At 32.4% G+C, this 17934-nt stretch overlaps 2 protein-coding genes across 10 annotated transcripts; one reads left to right on the forward strand and one right to left on the reverse strand.

The window, feature by feature from the left end:
* Positions 1-1121: 1121 nt before the first annotated feature.
* On the reverse strand, positions 1122-5539 carry LOC142640197 (eukaryotic translation initiation factor 5-like). Of its 2 annotated transcripts, XM_075814289.1 has the most exons (3): positions 5353-5469; positions 4696-4754; positions 1122-3117 (listed from the first exon to the last, which is right to left on the reverse strand). In XM_075814289.1, exon 3 carries the CDS (start codon positions 2741-2743, stop codon positions 1418-1420), a length of 1326 nt encoding a protein of 441 aa, XP_075670404.1. In that variant the 5' UTR covers positions 2744-3117; positions 4696-4754; positions 5353-5469; the 3' UTR covers positions 1122-1417. The 2 variants fall into 2 exon arrangements, with proteins under 2 accessions (XP_075670404.1, XP_075670400.1); XM_075814285.1 differs by lacking the exon at positions 4696-4754 and having other exon boundaries at positions 5353-5539.
* A 4156-nt stretch (positions 5540-9695) lies between these two features.
* LOC142611293 (uncharacterized) lies at positions 9696-16516 on the forward strand. Of its 8 annotated transcripts, none has more exons than XR_012840006.1 (8): positions 9696-9843; positions 11674-11794; positions 11941-12003; positions 12108-12155; positions 12256-12309; positions 15768-15837; positions 15937-16043; positions 16274-16516. XR_012840006.1 is itself a non-coding variant. In XM_075783401.1 (7 exons), exons 2-7 carry the CDS (start codon positions 11702-11704, stop codon positions 15978-15980), a joined length of 372 nt encoding a protein of 123 aa, XP_075639516.1. In that variant the 5' UTR covers positions 9696-9843; positions 11674-11701; the 3' UTR covers positions 15981-16246. The 8 variants fall into 8 exon arrangements, 6 of the variants coding, with proteins under 6 accessions (XP_075639516.1, XP_075639539.1, XP_075639532.1 ...); XR_012840009.1 differs by having other exon boundaries at positions 15768-15825; XM_075783401.1 differs by lacking the exon at positions 16274-16516 and having other exon boundaries at positions 15937-16246.
* Positions 16517-17934: the final 1418 nt, after the last annotated feature.

Below are 17934 nucleotides of genomic sequence, written 5' to 3' on the forward strand. Positions count from 1 at the left end.
TACACACAAGATTCACCAATAGGCTAAAACCGTAGCGCTTTTATATCAAATCAGGTCATAATCTAGATCAAACACAACTGAGCTCCATAAGTGTATAATAAGCTACTAATTAACTTTAAGTAATGTTACACCACTCAATATTCTTTAATTAGATGTGAATTTTGACAAATCCATTGTTGGAATACGTTATCTCTGTATTCTTGCAAAGTTTCAAAGTAATTAAAGATCAATAATCATGTCATCAGTCAATTGTTTAAATTCAAGTTTTTATAGTTTAAAATAACTCATAAAAGACGAGCTCATATATTGAATAGTAAATAACATCTAATTAGCATGCATGTTAAGAACATATAGAATATATAATCTAACGATAGGATTTCAAAATATGAGTTTAATAACAAGTTATTGGATGGTAACTTGAAACAAACTTATATAGATAACATAACTAAGTGGTATAACAATGTTTAGAGATACACATATAACTTGAAACAAACTTAAATTAGATAACAATCTTCAAAAAAAAAAAAAAAAAAACTTATATAGATAACATAACATTAGGTATAGTGAGTCTCATCATGTTATCCAGTTGCTATTTAATAACCTAGTATCAGAGTTTTACGTTTATCAAAAATAGTATCAGAGTTTTACTAGGTTGCAGCTTTAGTTCATATTTGGATCAAAGCTGAACTTTGGTTGCGAACGGCAAAGACCTAATTGAGAATAAATTAGATCTTGAGCAATTGTTTTCCCAAATAGTAGACCCTTGTGCTACCTCAACCGGTAATTTTGAATGTTTCGAACCTGTTTTTTTTTTTTAATAACTCATAACTCATAAGATTTCGTAATTGGAAAGGATGTATCCACACATTAGAAGACCGTTTCACTAAAGTTCTGCCCCAATGCACAAATCATGAATTGTTGAAGGGCCTTAGACTAGTGGAATAATTGGTAGCTGCTTATCCTAAATGGTAAAATACTAAAACTTATACATCTTTCCCACCAAAGATCTATGGACCTAAGTAAGCTGTCAAAGCACTCAGTAGGCACCCAAAAGATGCTATCAGAAGCATGCATGACACCATTCTATGGAGCCAAATAGTAGATTTCAGAGACAAAAGAGAGACGTCAACATGAATTCATAAATCATAACCAACATACATTCACCTTTTTAACAGAGAATGAAGTTTAGCGACATAAACAAACTGCTTTGAATGTTCTTACATCAAACCAGACAAAGCACAACACTAGGTAACACATCGCAGAAGATAACAATAATAGTTCTGGTACAGGACACCAAATTGTAGTCCACAACACTACCAGATTAATAAAAAAGAACAGAGACCAGAAGACACCCATTTATTCGTAGTAACAGACATGGAAATAAACGTGCAAGCAAATTAAGTGAAATGAGAACACATCATTCCTCCTCAGTTTCTGACTCTGCACTCTGGAGCCAATCAATGAAAGGCCGAGCATTCTTCCATATCTGCGAGTCCTTGTTGCCTCCCTTCAGCCCTTCTTGATACCACTGTACAGTATACTCTTCCTCCAAGACATCAGCATCATAAAGTGCTTTCAATACCAGAGCCACTTCTTTCAGTGCATTTGTCTTTGACTTCCCCCAGAACTTCTCAAGGGCACGAAGCAAGAGCAATTGTGACTCCTCATCCTGAGTTGAGGAAGCAGCAAGGAGGCTCTTCTTCTTGACCACTTCCTTATCAAACCCTTTCTCAACACCAACAAAGATTGCCTCAATCAGAGCATTCATCTTTTCCTGCGCAGACCCAGAAAGTGATCTGAGAAGAGACTGCAATTCCTTTGCGGAAACACCTCTCTTCAGAATTTCTCTCACCTCATCAGCAAGTGTTTTGTGTGCGACTGAGTTTCCATTTTCAGCACTTTCACTTGCTCTGTTTGCTGCTTTCGGCTTCTTCTCCGTCTCTTCTGTAGAGAGCATGACCATATCAGCCGTCACAGCACTCAGTTGCTCTTGGATTCGTTGCTTAGCCGCCTCAAGGGATGTATCAGTTTGCCACTGAATGTCATCATCCTCATCCTCATCGGCTTCTTCCTTCTCATCAATTTGACTGTGAGTAGGTGATGTGCGATCCTCATCAGATCCGCTAGCTTTTTTCTTTGAAGAGCTGGCCTTTGTCGTGCCATCCTTAGAAGAGGTGGTACCCTTCTTCTTGGACTCTTTCTTAATTTTCTTCATCTCCTCATCAGCAGCTTCACCTTCCTTCAGACGCTCTTTCTCAGCCCTCCTCATAGCTTTCTTGTCCTTGGATCCCTTCTTTTGTTCAGGTGGGTTCTTCAAAATAAAAGTAGTGAGCTTGTCCCTCATATCCACATCAGACACAAAACCACAAGCAGCACATTTAAGTTGGAGCATCTGAGTTTTAGTAATCAAAATCTCAGTCTCCGGGTTTCCACAACCATAACACTGGACATATTTCTTGATGAAGTTCTCAAGAAGGCCAGCAAGTTTAGGAGTGTCATGGGCCCCATTAACAAGAGAAGTCCCAGTTTTCTCGTCAAATTTAGATTGGGCTCCAAGCTCACACCCAAAGTACTTAGTGGTGTAAGAGGCTGGTCTTGCCAAAGCCTTTGCAATATCAACCATGTTGACTACATTTGTCTTGATGCCATTTCCTCGGCCCTCAATTTTGGTAATCATTTTGGGCATCTTATACCTGTAGAAGGCATCATCACTATTTCCAGCACCTATGTTCTGTAAAGCCATCTTGACTACAGTGCAAAATTTGAAGAACAAATAAACTGGATGTCACAGGGAGAAAACGCAGAGATTCGAACTATGGGCAATGGCAAAATTGTCTTCCAAAGTTTCCAGGACAAGAGAAGACTGGTCTTCGGCGGTTAAAAAAGGTTGCACCCGATTGCAACCATCAAACTCAGGGTGTTCCAGAAATGGCCCGAGATGCATACAGCCAGTCCTTTGAAAAATGGATCTGTTCTTTTTTCTTAATGAAGGACAGTACTCTCCTAGCAACCCAATCGATCCCAAATCGAAGGTGGCCTGTTCGGACATAAAAGAAACTTCAATGTTGACACCTTCACCTTGAAAAGATGCAAACAGCAGCTAACCCCACAAGCTCCCTGTGTCAACAATGTCCAGAATTAGAAGTAAGAAACATATAGCGATAGATATGCTGTTAATAACACAAGAAAATTATTCATATGTCAGGTTCCATTAATTTAGATAGTCAGTACAAGCAACAAGAAACAAGAATAGCAATACAACGGTTCAGAACATGTCATGAATAAAAGAAAGATTGTGAGTACGTATTTGTACAACTATCTACATAGCAATACACAAAGATTGCCAGCAAAACCCAAAACATAATAAAAATGAATGCAAATGCAATTAACCATCGTGCTCAAATTTTTCAGAAGTTTCCTTGTTGACAGAAGTGTTAAATACATAAAAATAAACCTCCTTAAACAGCTAAGCAATCAGCTTGCCTTCTCATGAAGATAAAAAAAGTTCAATTAAACATAGCACAATTCAAGTTTTATGTGACATTTTAAGTTAAAGGTCATTCAAGACCAAATCCGGAAAATAAGAAGAAAAAAAAACCCCAGAGAAAGGGGACACTGAAACAGAAAAGGCCATGCAAAAACACATTTAAAGCAAAAAAAAAAACACAATGATTTAGGAGGTGTTTGGGAGAGTAGTTTAAGTTATGTTGTTTGGGTGTTTTTGATATACGTGTAGGTGAAAATGTGTGTAATGTTGTTTAAAATGTGTGAAAATATGTTTAAACATGCTTGCCAAACACCCCCTTACTTTCTTCCAATTAAAAAAAAAAGAAACTCGAAATAAACCAGTATAGCCATTAAAAATAACTAGTGTTTAAATACATATAGAACTTAAATCATACAAGTCTAATATACTGAAATGTTATCAAGTGTTTTTTACAAGTGATGCATGAAGACATTAGGTCTATTATTGATTTCAAAACAAGGTTTAGGCTCTATTAATTATTCTAACAATATGCAGTATGTTTTACAACAAGCTTCTATAAACAAATTAATCTAACAATAGATTTCACAACAAGCTTTTTAAATGAAAATTAGAAATAATAAAGAAACTTAAAATTAATAGAATAAATAAATAAACAACTGAGGCTCTCGCCTTAGCACCATTTTCATGGTTTAAAGCACTCACCTCACTTGCCAAAGCTCTAAAGGTGAGCAACTAAGTAAAAGTGCCTAGGCGAGCACCCGGCTCGCCTATGACTTCCATTAATACAACAAGGTGAATCACAGACATGCTATATAAGAACATCTAGGAACCAGAACAGAAACATTAGAACCCTTCAAGCAAAATATATTTTCAGATCCTCACTTCCCATTTAGCATTTACGGTAAAGAATGATGGTCAACATTTCATCCCATTGCAAAAACATGCATTATGAACTCAAGCTAGATATTGTAGCATCATATCCAAACTACAATAAACCTAAATATGTACACTTTTACATGAACATTTAAGCCCAGGCCTAGACAAACATAACACACCTCGTAACAATTAGAACATAACACCACCTGTCTTATCAATCCCACATTGTTCATACTTCCTTTCAAACCCATACAACCTTACACATAGCACCGTAATAATTATATAAGCTAAGACTAAATGACATAGCAGTTTCAAATCAAACTAATGAATACCCATCAACATTTACAGCTGTCCATTGCTCTCTCTCTCTCTCTCTCTCCCTCACAAAAACCTGTTCACACAAATCATACATATATTTAAATCCTTTAAAACTCAGAAATAATATCAGTAGTACAAACATTTCAGGTTTGGTGTTTCCTTACAATTTTTTTTTTTTTTTGGTTCAGTTAGCAAAACAAGAACATTGAAAACATCTTTAATTGTGATTTTCCTTACTGTTTTATACAAAGCAGTTTCTGAAAATCAAAACCAAAAAGGTCCTCAACAGTTTCACATTAATTAATTAAAATTTTATAATCAAAATTATCATTAAGTAAATCTATAAAAATCAGAATTAAATTTTTTTTTTTTAAATCATTCAAAAAATAAAAACATCCAAATTCTGAAACTTGCAAGTATAATTACCATTGTGAAACAACTACGAAAGAAGAATACAGATTTATACAAAAATCCCGTTCAATCAGCTACATCACAAAATTATTTGGTTGTTATTTACAATATATTCAAAATCTAAAGCGATTTAAGCCGAGATAGAATAAGATCTTGAAACTGAACCAACATAATATATAAAAAAAAAAAATTAAATAAATAATCGACAAATATCGAAGAAAAATAATCAAACTGAACAAAGAAACCCTAGGGCTCAATACCTGCAATCAACGAAAATCTAAATTGAACACGAAACCAGGAGCGAGTGCGAGAAGGAAAAAGCGAAAGCGATGGTGAAAGAATTAGGGTTTAGAGGACTCTGTGGCTGAAGAGAGAGACAAGGAATCAGAGGCGGCCAAGCGATTTCTTATATAGGGTTGGAGAGGAGGTGGGGAAATCATCACCCGGTACAAGGGCTTTTCTGTTTTTAGTGGTACTGGATTTTTTTAACGTTCAATTGAGAGAGTTGGGGCCTGATGTTGATCTTCACCGTTGATTTTGTGGACTGCTTTTTCTGATCTGGAAGAATTACAGATCAGCACGCTTTGATAAGATTTTTAGGGGGCCATATGTCGTTTCCCTAAACTACCCTCCAACATTAATGTACTTCAAGGTGTTCCACCTTCCAATCTTCATGCCCTTTTGGAACTAAAGGTCCTTCCGTTTTGGCAGTGGAAAATAGAGAAGATAGAAAATAAAGTGGAAAATACTGTTTTTCACTGTTTGTTTGGGGAAGAAAAATAGGAATAAGAGAAAACTGGGGAGAAAGTTTTCTCTCCAGGCCCACATTTTTTTTCCTTCAAAATCGGAAGGAAAATTTAGAGAGAAAAGTGTTATGGTAACACTTTTACAAAAATACACTCTTTCTACCTATTTTTTTTCAACGTTCTTATCTCTCTCTTCTTCTTCTTTTTTTCCCAACGTGACCTGATCCTCAACTTTTTTTTTTTTCAACGTTACCTAAATGTTCTCTTCTCTCTTTTTTTTTTTTTTTTCAACGTGACCTTATCTAATTTTTACATTATAATAATAATAATAATAATAATAATAATAATTTATATATATGATGTGATAAATTTTATATTATATAATGAATACAAATAAATCTATTTCTTACATATTATGTAACAAGGTATAATAGTCAATTTATATAAATTACATTTTCCATCCTTCCATTTTTCTCTCCAATCGAACAAAAGAGTTTTCCACTCTCACACTTTTCCACCCCTCCAACCGAACACACAAGAGTGGAAACTAAATATTTTCCATCCTCCCACTTTTCCACTCCTCCAACCGAACGGACCCTAAAATATTTTTGGCTTTTGTTAATGGATCGCACCTGCAAACCAATCCCGCATATTGGGAAGTAACTAAAACTAAGAAATATAAGTATTTAATTAGCTGAAAGATGTGAACACCCTAAAAAAAGCAAGTTGATTCCAACCCAACAAAAAAATCGATTTTAACTAATGTACTTCAGCACTAGTTACATTCACAATAATTAGATTATATTTTAAATGTGGTTTTAATATTATAATTTTAAAAAAATTTAACTTAAATATTAAATTTTAAACTATATTATATTTTAAATTTGGTTTTTACACTATAACTTCAAAATTTTTAACTTAAATATTTAATTTTAACAACTAGGTATTATGATTTTGTTATTTTTGAATCAAATCATGAAATTCTAAAATTGTACTAACTTAAACTTCGAAATATTTGAATTTTATTTGGGAGTTTAGTTTTGAAAGTGAAAGTTTTGATTTGACACTATAAGTTTAATTTGTAAGAATATTAACTCTATGCTTTACATCGAAACTATAGGGCATTAGGGTTTAGTTTAAAACCACCCCTAAAGTATAGGATTACAAAAGGTTAATTTCACTGCTTCTTTTCCCCCTAAATTTGGTCCAAACAAATGAAATACTTCTATAATTATACAATAATCTTCAACATTTTCCATAGATCTTCTATTCTCATTGTATGCAGATAATAAAAAGATTGTTCTCATGAAATTGTACCATCAAAGAAGTAAATGAAACTCAATTATAGGAAAAATAAAAGGCTTTTTATTTTAATTGTGCTGGCAAGATGTGTAATATAACCAATGTTTTTACTTGTTATTGGAGAAAAATATTTTATAAAGTAAAATAGATGTAATAAATGATAATATTGTAACTTTTTTTTAGACAGTTACAATATGTTACAAATCTCGCAGCATGAATCATTTCCCCTTATATTTTAACTTGTAAATGTTTTTAACAAACAAATATGTTATAATTTTCAATTTCATTAATTTTCAATAAATTAGGGTTTGTAATTAGACATATTTTTCCTCCAAATTGGATTTAAGGAATATCTTCTAACCTATAGTATTTTAATCAAATGACTCACTAAATCATCTAAATAAATAAATAAATCACATGATTGTTAAGTAGATTATGTAAATAAAAGCAAACATGAATGCTCATTTGAATCGTCACTTAGTGCTTTTCAAGAAAGTTTGTATTTTACAACTTGTGAAAATCATTTTTATTAGCATATGAAATCCTAGATGAATAATATGGCAAATAAATAATTTTGACAATGCAGTGGATTTATGAATATAGTAGTTATTTATATAGAATAAATTAATAATTATACTAAGTATGCTTGTGAGTGTTACTTGGTTAGTTGATGAATGATTAAAATATGCAATTCCTTCTCAAAAATAAATAAATAAATAAATGTAATTCAATAAATAAATAAATGCAATTCAAGTAGGCAAAATTTAAAGACTACGAATGGATCTAAATATGTTTATGAATGGTTACTCATTTATGCATAGAACAATAGGGACTTTGATGAGTTCGTTTATGTGAAGTCAAAAGGCTTTGTTTTTTATAAGGACAAAATTTAGGTATAGTATCTTAGGTGCTGTTCTTTAGGTTCTCATCTTAAGATTTAACCATGTGGCTACTTAACTAAAAAATCCACTTTTATCCTATGAGAAAAAATCCACATAGTAATATCTTAAGAGGAAAACCTAAGGAACAATACCTAAATATTGTATCTAAGTCTTACCCTTTCTATAATATTGTTCAACTTCACCTATAGGATTATTTGAGAGTTTTATATTTTCCACCGTAAAAAAGATGACTTTACAATTAAGCATCATTATTGATTAGGTATTTTTGTTTGCATTGCTATAAATTCTCAATTAAAAAGTTTAAATCATTATATTATTGAACATATAGAAGATTTATTTGTTCTCAACTCATCTCTAAATCTTCAAGAAACTCGTGAATCCTTTAAGAATTGGTGATATTTATTTTTTAGTAAGCAAGTATGCAAGAACAAATCATTAAAAAAAACTAAAAATGAAATTTCACAATTACTATCACTATATAGTTCAACATTTGGGTTTCAAAATTTTGTTAAATATTTTTGAATTGTACCAATGGCTAGCAAGGGCTAGAATTTAATAGCCTACTAATTTGTTTATTTAGTGGTTCTATATGTACTTATTCACTTATTTTTCTCATTTCTATTGCAACTATGGAACACATTTTTAATTATGAACATTATCAAACATAGGTTTCACAACAAAATGAGAGATGATATTTTAGGGAAATTTTTTATTTTGTACATCAAAAGGGAGATTGGTATGAAATTCAATTCATAATTAATATTTTAAAAGAACATCGAGTTCCATTTTGATATATCATAAATGATTGAGTTGAATATATATATATATATATATATATATATATATATATATATCATTTGTGTCTTTTATTTTGGTAATACTAAATGGATACTAGTTTTATTTTTCATATATTTATTTAGTTTTGAATTTTTAGTCTTACTTTAAAATGATCAAAATTTTGGTTCATGTCTTGGCATCTAAAGACAAATTTCTAGTTTTATCCTTAATCATCTACTATTCATAATTTGACACATTAACTGTTATTAAATATTTTATGAGAATTAGTGTGACTCGCTTATTGTGTGTATATATATATAATAATTTTTTTGATAATTCAATAGTTACAATAAAAAAAAAAAAAAAGATATGAACGATAGACATTTTCAAAAATACTAAAATGTGACACACAATTAAGCTCAAATATCTAGACTTATTGTAATTATAATATATATATATATATATATATATATATATATCACTTTATTATATTTTTCTTTCTGCCTCTTTTTAATTTATCTATATCTTAGCTGTTTTGTAATAAAAGAATCTGTTTCTGTCCAGTCAAACCGCGTGGCTTTGAACCCAGCAGTGGTTTATAGGTTTTTACAATTGGATTTTGTTAATGTGTGTCTTAAGGGCACATAATAATTATTTATTTTTAAAAAAATAAAATTTTCGAGAATTAAAAAGTATTGACAACTTTATTAATTTTCAAAAAATTTTTACCATAAATAAATGATTTAATATGTGCCCTTAGGGCACACATTAACCGATCCCTTTAATTATAGTAATCAAAATGGTAAAGAATAAAAAAAAGAAAAAAAGGAATACACAGTGGTCTGTTAAAAATAAAAATAACATCCAGACCACAGCAAGATATCCCGACCACGTCATCGCCCGTCTGAGGGACGCACCTCTTTGATTGGATCTTCCATTCTCTCTCTCTCTCCCTCTCTCTGCATTCGCATCCAAAGCCAGAGCTTACCGTCCATCTCTCTCTCTCTCTCTCTCTCTCTAGTCGGTAATTCATTTCTCTCTCTGAGATTTACATCCCGTGCTTTTTTGTACGTTCTAGTTCGTTTCTTCTGCTGAATCTCTGTCTCTGTGTCTTATAAATAGATCGCTTGCTTTGCAATTTGCATATCCACCTGAATCTTAATAATATTTACTTCTTTTGTTTCAATTCATTATTACTTCTTTTGCATATCTCTCATTTCTTGTTATCTATTTATTTGTGCTGCTTAATCATGATTGTTAAAAGAAAAATCATTCATCGATTTTCCATTTTTAGGAATATATTTTTGAATTATAAACTCTACGAAGCTAGTGCTGGTCTTTTTTTTTTTTTTTTTAATTTAAAATTTCAGCTCCCTTATAAGCTTGAAACTGAGGCAATTCAATTAAAAATATATATATACAGAAGAAGAAGTTAATTAAGATGTATTAATGTCATTTAATTGCTGAGTTTTCGTATAGGATTTTCGTTTGCCAATAAGTAGGTCAAAAGATTTTGATATTTCAAAATTCTTATAATAATAATAAGGGAGACGAATATCTGATTAAGTGAGGTTTAGTAACTACAGGATCTATGAATTGTGTCCTTGTTTGATGGTGCTATGTGAAGTACACATTTCGTTGTTGTTGTTTTTTTTTTTTTTTTTTTAATAATTTTACGCGTGGATTTTTTTAGATTTGTTGTTATGAAGTTTATAATATTTTGAGTTACATAATTAGGATATGTTATTTTTCGTAAAATTGATTTAAGTGCTTCTTATTGTCAAACTTTCCTGTTTTTAGAATTTAAAGGGATTTCCGAAAATTGATAGCATATTGTGAATGCTAGGATATATTATTGGCTGTTGGGTTAAAGTTTTGATTGCCATCAACAAATAGACTATGGGGGGTGGGGTTAATGTGTTGTAGCATTCGTTAAAATTATGGATCCATTGATTTGTATTCTTCTTCTTTCTCAAGATGGTACTGCATTTTTATAATGTTGATGTCATCATAACCCCAAGGAACCAATCATCAAAAAAAAAATCATAACCCCAGAATTGACCTGGGAACAACCTCATGAAATTCTCCTTCCCCCTCCCTTTTGGAGCCAAAACTCATATATTAAAAGAAAAAAAGAAAAAGAAAATGTAGATGCTTACGTAGTTTCATTTTGTTTCTCAGGGTTATGTGGCTTTTGTGGCCCTCACAGCTCTTTTATATTTATTTTTTTCTAAATTTTCTTACTGCTTTATTTCAATTCGGAGGAACCATCGTACTTTCAAAATCATGTACTGAAGGACATGAAGACTGAGACAATATAGTTTTTTCTGTTGATGACCTCTGTTTTGGCTAACATCAAGCCCAAAAGAAGCCTTTGTTTAAGACTGTGTCTCTATTTTGGCCAACATCATAAAGGTAAGACCTTGGTGTGATGGCAAGTACCTTTTTCCCAAGGGATGTGTCGTGGGTTTGATTTGCCGACCAACCACCTCTCCCAGTCCCACATAAGTAGAATTATTGTGCATTAGGTATGACCTGATTTAAGAATGTGTCTTTCCCCTCTTTTGATTTTTATTTCATTTCTCCTTTTGGAATAGATATGCAATGTCACTGCCATATGCCATGGAAGTGGGTTGACCCCAAAGGAGCCTAGCATATGTGGCAACTCTTATTTATGCCTTTTAATTACCTCCCAAGATTTAAGATTCTATCTCTTCTTTATACCTTGTGAATCACCTCAATTGGTTTAATATCAGAAAATTTTCTTTGTGTCCTTTAGCATCTGTCAGACAGGATGTCACAATTTAATAATTCTACCAAAATGTTCATGAGTACAACTGGTTTGCTGATGCAGCTGTTTGGTTAAGTGGTGCAAGGTCATTATGTCAGGCGTGGAGGATCTCAAGGAGAAAGAACGAGTGGGTGGAGATATCCCCATTGAGTCTGAAAAATCTATGCCGTCATCTCAAGAGGAGGTTGTGTTCAGATTCTAAATTTTTTTACACACTTGATCTATAATTGACCGAATATTGCATTCATGGAAAGCCTTTAATTCCATTGTATTTTGTAATTGAGACAATTTCTCAAAGCTTATGGTTGACTCAGATTATGATTTTTGTAGGAGGCAGCAGTAAAGAAGAAATACGGTGGAATAGTGCCCAAGAAACCGCCACTCATTTCTAAGGTGATTTTTGATTTTGAAATTACTTATGGCTTTTGTCAATTGGAATTTGGAAGAGTTATCCGTTTGAGTTGGTTTTCCTCTAAAAGTTTTGGCTGTGATGTCAGGACCATGAACGTGCTTACTTTGATTCTGCTGATTGGGCTTTGGGAAAGGTAGGCATATTATCTTAATCATTTTTCTTGTCCTTGACAAAAGTGAAAAACATGCATTAAGTTGACTTACTAATATCTTTTATGCTTTGGATGATAACAGCAAGGTGTCGAGAAGCCCAAAGGACCACTTGAAGCCCTTCGGCCCAAATTGCAGGTATTAGTTTAATTTGACTTTTTTTCTTATTTAGGTTGTGCTTAGTTTGCAAGGATTTCTGTTCCTTTTGCATTGCAATGGTCAATAATTTGTAGATACTGCTGCTATTACTTGCTAAATTGCATGATAGGCGTATACCTTTTTGAGTGAGATTGTTGTAGAGCTCTGATTGATATATTTCCTGAGTTTCTGCATTTAAAGTTGAATTCTGTGATTTTTGCTGCTTTTAAAAGACCGTGTAAGGTACCATACTGAAATTGTCAATTGTTATCTAGTGGTGCAAGATGGAAGTTATATTGAAATAAGAACCACTCACCAAGCTCCTCTAACCAATTAGGAGGGTTTATCAAGTCATGGGTCAGAATTTTTGGTCGGATTTAGGATGGGCGTGTGGTGTTTATTTATTACCAACAGGCTCACAAACTTGGCTCCCACATATAATATTTTTCTTGAATGTTAGTGAATCTGGAAAGCATTTTTCTCTTTAGGATGTAGATGGTAATCCAAATTTGGAGTATTTAATATAGAAATAAAAACCAAACTATATGTTGGAATTGTGTGTCAGCATGCTAGTGCCCAGCCAGTTGCATGTGCAGTATAGGGTTAGGTAGCAAGATGGGAAAACAGATTTGATGGGAGATAGAAGTGGCCAAATTCCACATTATTAACCTAGACCTTATGTGGCCTATGTAACTTCAAACTGCTCAAGAAGGTATGAAAGGCATTTCATTTCCAGACTCTTGGATGCAGAATGGATAATTCAATAGCATACTTTAAGTGGAAGAGGAAAGAGACCATTAAAAGGAGAATTCACTAATTGTAAAATAATTAGTGTTGACGTCTTATTACCACTGAACGTCATACTGGTAGCTACAGAAGGTATTTCACTTCCAGACTCTTGGATGCAAAACAGTTAAATTAAAAGCATACTTTAATTGGTAGGAGGTAGGGGTCAAAAGGAGGAGAATTCACTAATTATAAAATATTTTGATTTGAAGAAAGGAAAGTTGATAAAGAAACTATAGTTTTCTATTTTTATTTTTATTTTTTATTTTTTGGATAAGGGTGCGTGTAGTGTTGTCAAAGGTGAGCGCTCACATTATTCCAGTGCCTTGGCTAGGCACCACTAAGGCACCTCTGAAGCCTCAAGGTGAGGTTCCTTTATTGAGGTGCTTGCCTTTGGTGGTTATGAGTTTGTTACATAAAGTCTCAGGTGCTTGAGCTGAGTGCCTCAGTAAAATTCCCTATATTTTATGGGTGGACAAAGTACACCCTTTAAAAAACATTTCAAAGAAGATGATTAAGTCTGCTTGGCCAATTTATTTAGTTTATCATAAAATGAAGGTGTGGGGCACCCAAATTTGTTTTGTCTTGATTTCTCATCTCTCTCCCTCTAGGTTCCTCAAGTGGGGCCAAAAAAAAAAAAAAAAATCCCTTTTGGTGATATGCATTATTGTCTATGGAGCTTTTGCCTTGAGGTATGAGGAAATGTTAGAAACTTCCCCTCTTATTTTCATAAATGACACTCCACCCCTTGAGGTTGTGGTTTGTATAACAAATAATTCTTTATGACCATTACAAATTGAGTCAAAATATACAATTTTCAAATTAAATTTTCTTCTAGAATAACCTCAAAAAAAAAAAACATATACAGCTTTTGCCTTGAGGTTTGAGGAAATGTTAGAAACTTCCCCTCTTATTTTCATAAATGACACTCCACCCCTTGAGGTTGTGGTTTGTATAACAAATAATTCCTTATGACCATTACAAATTGAGTCAAAATATACAATTTTCAAATTAAATTCTCTTCTAGAATAACCTCAAAAAAAAAAACATATATATATATATATATATATATATCTTTGATAAGTAAGAAAATTTTATTCAAAGTCATAAGAAGAAGTCACCCAAATATATAGGAAGTATACTGCAAGAGACCAAAACAATCAAATACACAAATTGCAAGCATCCATCAAATCATAAACCTAAAGATAGAATGACTTCCTATGATAGATATCCAATCTAATAGTGTTTTAAAGAAGAAAAGTTATTAGTTGGCTATTGTCTTTTCAGAGTCTTCAAAACACCGGTTGTTACTCTCCTACTAAATACACCACATCAAATGGTGACCTCTAAAAGATTGTTTAGTAACTGGATTGGTTATATGATAAGAAAATTTAGAAAAAATAATAATAACCACAAGGGAATAAGTGTCATTTTTAAAAAATAGGAGAGTTTTTGACATTTTCCAAAACCTCAAGGGAGGTTATTGTAATTTATCATTTTGCTTTTCTTTGTCCAATTCTACTTTTACTTGATCTCCATGGCAATTGCTCTTAGCCATTTTCTTTTACATTTTCTGTTAAATGGTTTTTTTTTTTCCCCAACATGCATTTTATACCCCAAATTTTATTCATTTTACTCTATAAAGCGTAAAGAAATTATAAAATGGCTCCATTTTTGTAATTTTTTTATTGAATTGAAATTGTTAAAATTATGGTTAAATAATTAAATTCACTATTTCTTAATAGCTTATGCTTTTAGAACAATCGGTAACTTATCATAGCATTAGAGCAGGAGATCCTAAGTTTGATCCCTGTCTCTACCTCCCGTTTAAAATGTTAAAAATCTCATATGTTAGGCCTTACTTATTAAGGGAGAGTTTAGGCCAAGGGGAAGTGTTAGAATTATGGTTAAATAATTAAATTCGCAATTTCCTAATAATTTAAACTTTTAGGACAATTGATAACTTACTAGAAATTATTATCATTCTATTTAGCTTTGTTTTGGTTTTTTGTTTTATTTTGAAAACTCCCCTTTATTTTAGTAAAAATCTCTTAACACATAAATGTTTCCTCTCTCTCTCCCTTCCTTTTAACAAAATGCCAAGTTGTAAATGAATACATTACATTTCTGGAAAACAATTCATTAAGATTCCAGTTTATTACTTTAGGTTATAATTTGAATTTATAATATTTGCACATGTTTAGACATTGTTGTCTTCACTTGGGCAGGCACCCATTTAGTACCTTGTGGGCCATATACAGACTTGGCACCCTGAGGCCAATTTTCACTTTTAACAACACACACACACATGCACATGCAAGCTTGTATGATTTGTATCTGTTCGCATGATTCTTGCACGCGAGTCAGTACAAAATTGTATGCACAAGGTGCATCTTGCATGCAAGAAAGGTATGATTATATGATTCGGGATTGAGGCAAAGTGGTAAGTCCAACATGAATGATTGAAATGCCAAAATGGGTTGAGTAGGCTACTGTCAGCATGCCTATCTAATGGTTAGCATTATGGATCAGCTTAAAAAGAACTAGTTGGACATGTTTACCTATTATATCAACATACAAGAATTAACATTTAAAATGAGTGTACTTTTATTTCTATTCTGAAATCTCTATGATGCTTAAGAAAATTTATTCTTGGTGCTTTATTTTTTTAGCCCACACAACAGCAAACAAGATACCGGAAGTCTCCCTATGCTCCAGCAGGTGGTGAAGGTGTGCCTAACTGTAAACATTAATTGCTGAATACTTGCTTACAACTATTCTTTACCATATTATATTTTCTCACAAGTGAACAAAAATTAATTCCTGTTCTCTTTTTTGTAGATGGAGGAAGTGCTGCATCTGAGGATGGGACTACCAATGTATGAGACGCTGCTGTTGGCTCTTTACTCTTGTGAGAACTTCTGATTGTTATTCCGATACCTACATAGGTAATGAGTACTTTTCTGTTGTTTTCCAGAATAAAGTCTGGTGAAAATGTTTTGTTGTTAGCTAAAGGAACTGACTATAATTATAATGCAATTGAGATTTATGAAGCTTCAGTTTCTGCTGTTCCATATGTTTTTCTGTGTGGGACATCGCTGCTCATTTTATGATAAATGAAAATAAAAAGGCTTATGTATGACTAGCAAAATAATTTTTCTGTTGTTTATTATTATAGGTATCTGGTTGTACTGTTGACACTATACATGTCCTTTGTATTTTACTTGGGAAATGACAATTGCCTCCAATTAACTCTAGCTCAAATGGTATAACAAGGTGAAGGTTGAGATTGTGAGTTCAAGACTCATGGGTGCACGACTAAGTGACTAATTAAAAAAAGGAATTGACAATTGTCTCTTTTAAATTTAATAACAAAAATATTTACATATTGTTTCCATGTAGACAAAATTGTTAAAGATCATTGATGTGTTTGTCATTGGCGTGAAAAGTTTCAAGCTTTGGTGCCTTTTTCTCGACCTTGTTTGTAAGTCAGATTGTTTAACTCTCACTCTCAGTTTGGTTTCATAAGTGAGCCAAGTCTTCTTTTGAATGTGGCCGATCCTAGGTACAAATGGCTACATTTTAACTTTGTTTGAGTATGTAATATGCTTATATGCTATGCACATTTAATATAATATCCGTAATTCATTTTTCACTCAAAACACTATGTTACTCCAACACCCATGAATAAAATCTCTCATCTCCACCTTTTGAAAGTGAGACCAAAAGTATTGGACAAGCTTAAATCTGAAGTTTCTTTTCGCTTCTTTTCTCAAGGTAATTTCTTTTGTTGCCTAAACAAGAGTTGGGCTGCTTGAAATGGTTGGAATTCTAAATGATTACAACAACAACAACCAAGCCCTAATCCTAAATTTTTTGGGATTCACTTTAGATCTGTAACAGTTTGTTAGAATCTGTCACAACTCACAAGTATTCTTTTCCACCATTCTATTCTATCTATAAATTGAAACCACACTTCTTATTATTTTCTTAATTGACATGTTCTTTTTTACTACTTCTACTAATGCTATTTTTGGTATTCTTTTACCTTTTTTTGCCAGCACATTAATTGCTCTATATAGAACATGATCAAACCATGTCAAGTGACTTTCCCTTATCTTTTCATTTATAAGGCCCCTCATCTTTAGGCGGATTTTCTCATTATGAATCCTATCTTTCCATGTATTTTCATTTATCCATTTTAGAATTCTCATTTTAGCTTTTCACTCATTTTATGAACGCGTTACTTCCTAAGAGCCCAACATTTAGTACCAAAAAACATGGCTAGCTTTTTATGGAAGTTTTATAAAATCTTCCCTTTAACCTAGTATTTTACAATCATACAATAATCCTTACACTTCTCCATTTCATCCACCTTGCTCCTAAACCTATGATTCACACCCTCTTCGATTTCCTGATTTTTATGAATTATTAATCCAAGATAATCAAAAGCTCTTTCGCTTTATAATTTCTTGACCATTGAGTCTTATTGCTTGTTCATCTATGTTTCTACATTTATTAAACTTACACTCCATTTATTGTGTTTTAGTCATACTCAATTAAAAGTCTTTACATTCTAGAGCGTCTTGTCAATTTTTATTTGGCCTTAACTCTACATTTAATTTTATTCACTAAAGCTATATCATCTACAAAAGGCATACATCAAATGACAAATGTTATGTTTATTCTCCTCTTGGTCATTGTATCTACTATTTTCATTTGTTTTTCTGTTAAAGACCTCATATTTCAAGTACTTATACAAGTCATATTCTCTTGAACTAACTTCTTTACCAACATATTTCAAGTACTTATACAAATCATATTCTCTTGAACTAACTT

The sequence above is a fragment of the Castanea sativa genome, chromosome 1 (assembly GCF_040712315.1).
Source record: "Castanea sativa cultivar Marrone di Chiusa Pesio chromosome 1, ASM4071231v1".
In the NCBI taxonomy this organism is placed as follows: domain Eukaryota; kingdom Viridiplantae; phylum Streptophyta; class Magnoliopsida; order Fagales; family Fagaceae; genus Castanea; species Castanea sativa.

Bases quoted from the DNA above. Each gene is read 5' to 3' on its own strand.
- LOC142640197 (XM_075814285.1), bottom strand. From the start codon at position 2,743: ATGGCTTTACAGAACATAGGTGCTGGAAATAGTGATGATGCCTTCTAC.
- LOC142611293 (XM_075783401.1), top strand. From the start codon at position 11,702: ATGTCAGGCGTGGAGGATCTCAAGGAGAAAGAACGAGTGGGTGGAGAT. The intron at 11,795-11,940 runs GTTGTGTTCAGA...TGATTTTTGTAG, and splicing joins TGCCGTCATCTCAAGAGGAG to GAGGCAGCAGTAAAGAAGAA. The intron at 12,310-15,767 runs GTATTAGTTTAA...TTATTTTTTTAG, and splicing joins CCCTTCGGCCCAAATTGCAG to CCCACACAACAGCAAACAAG.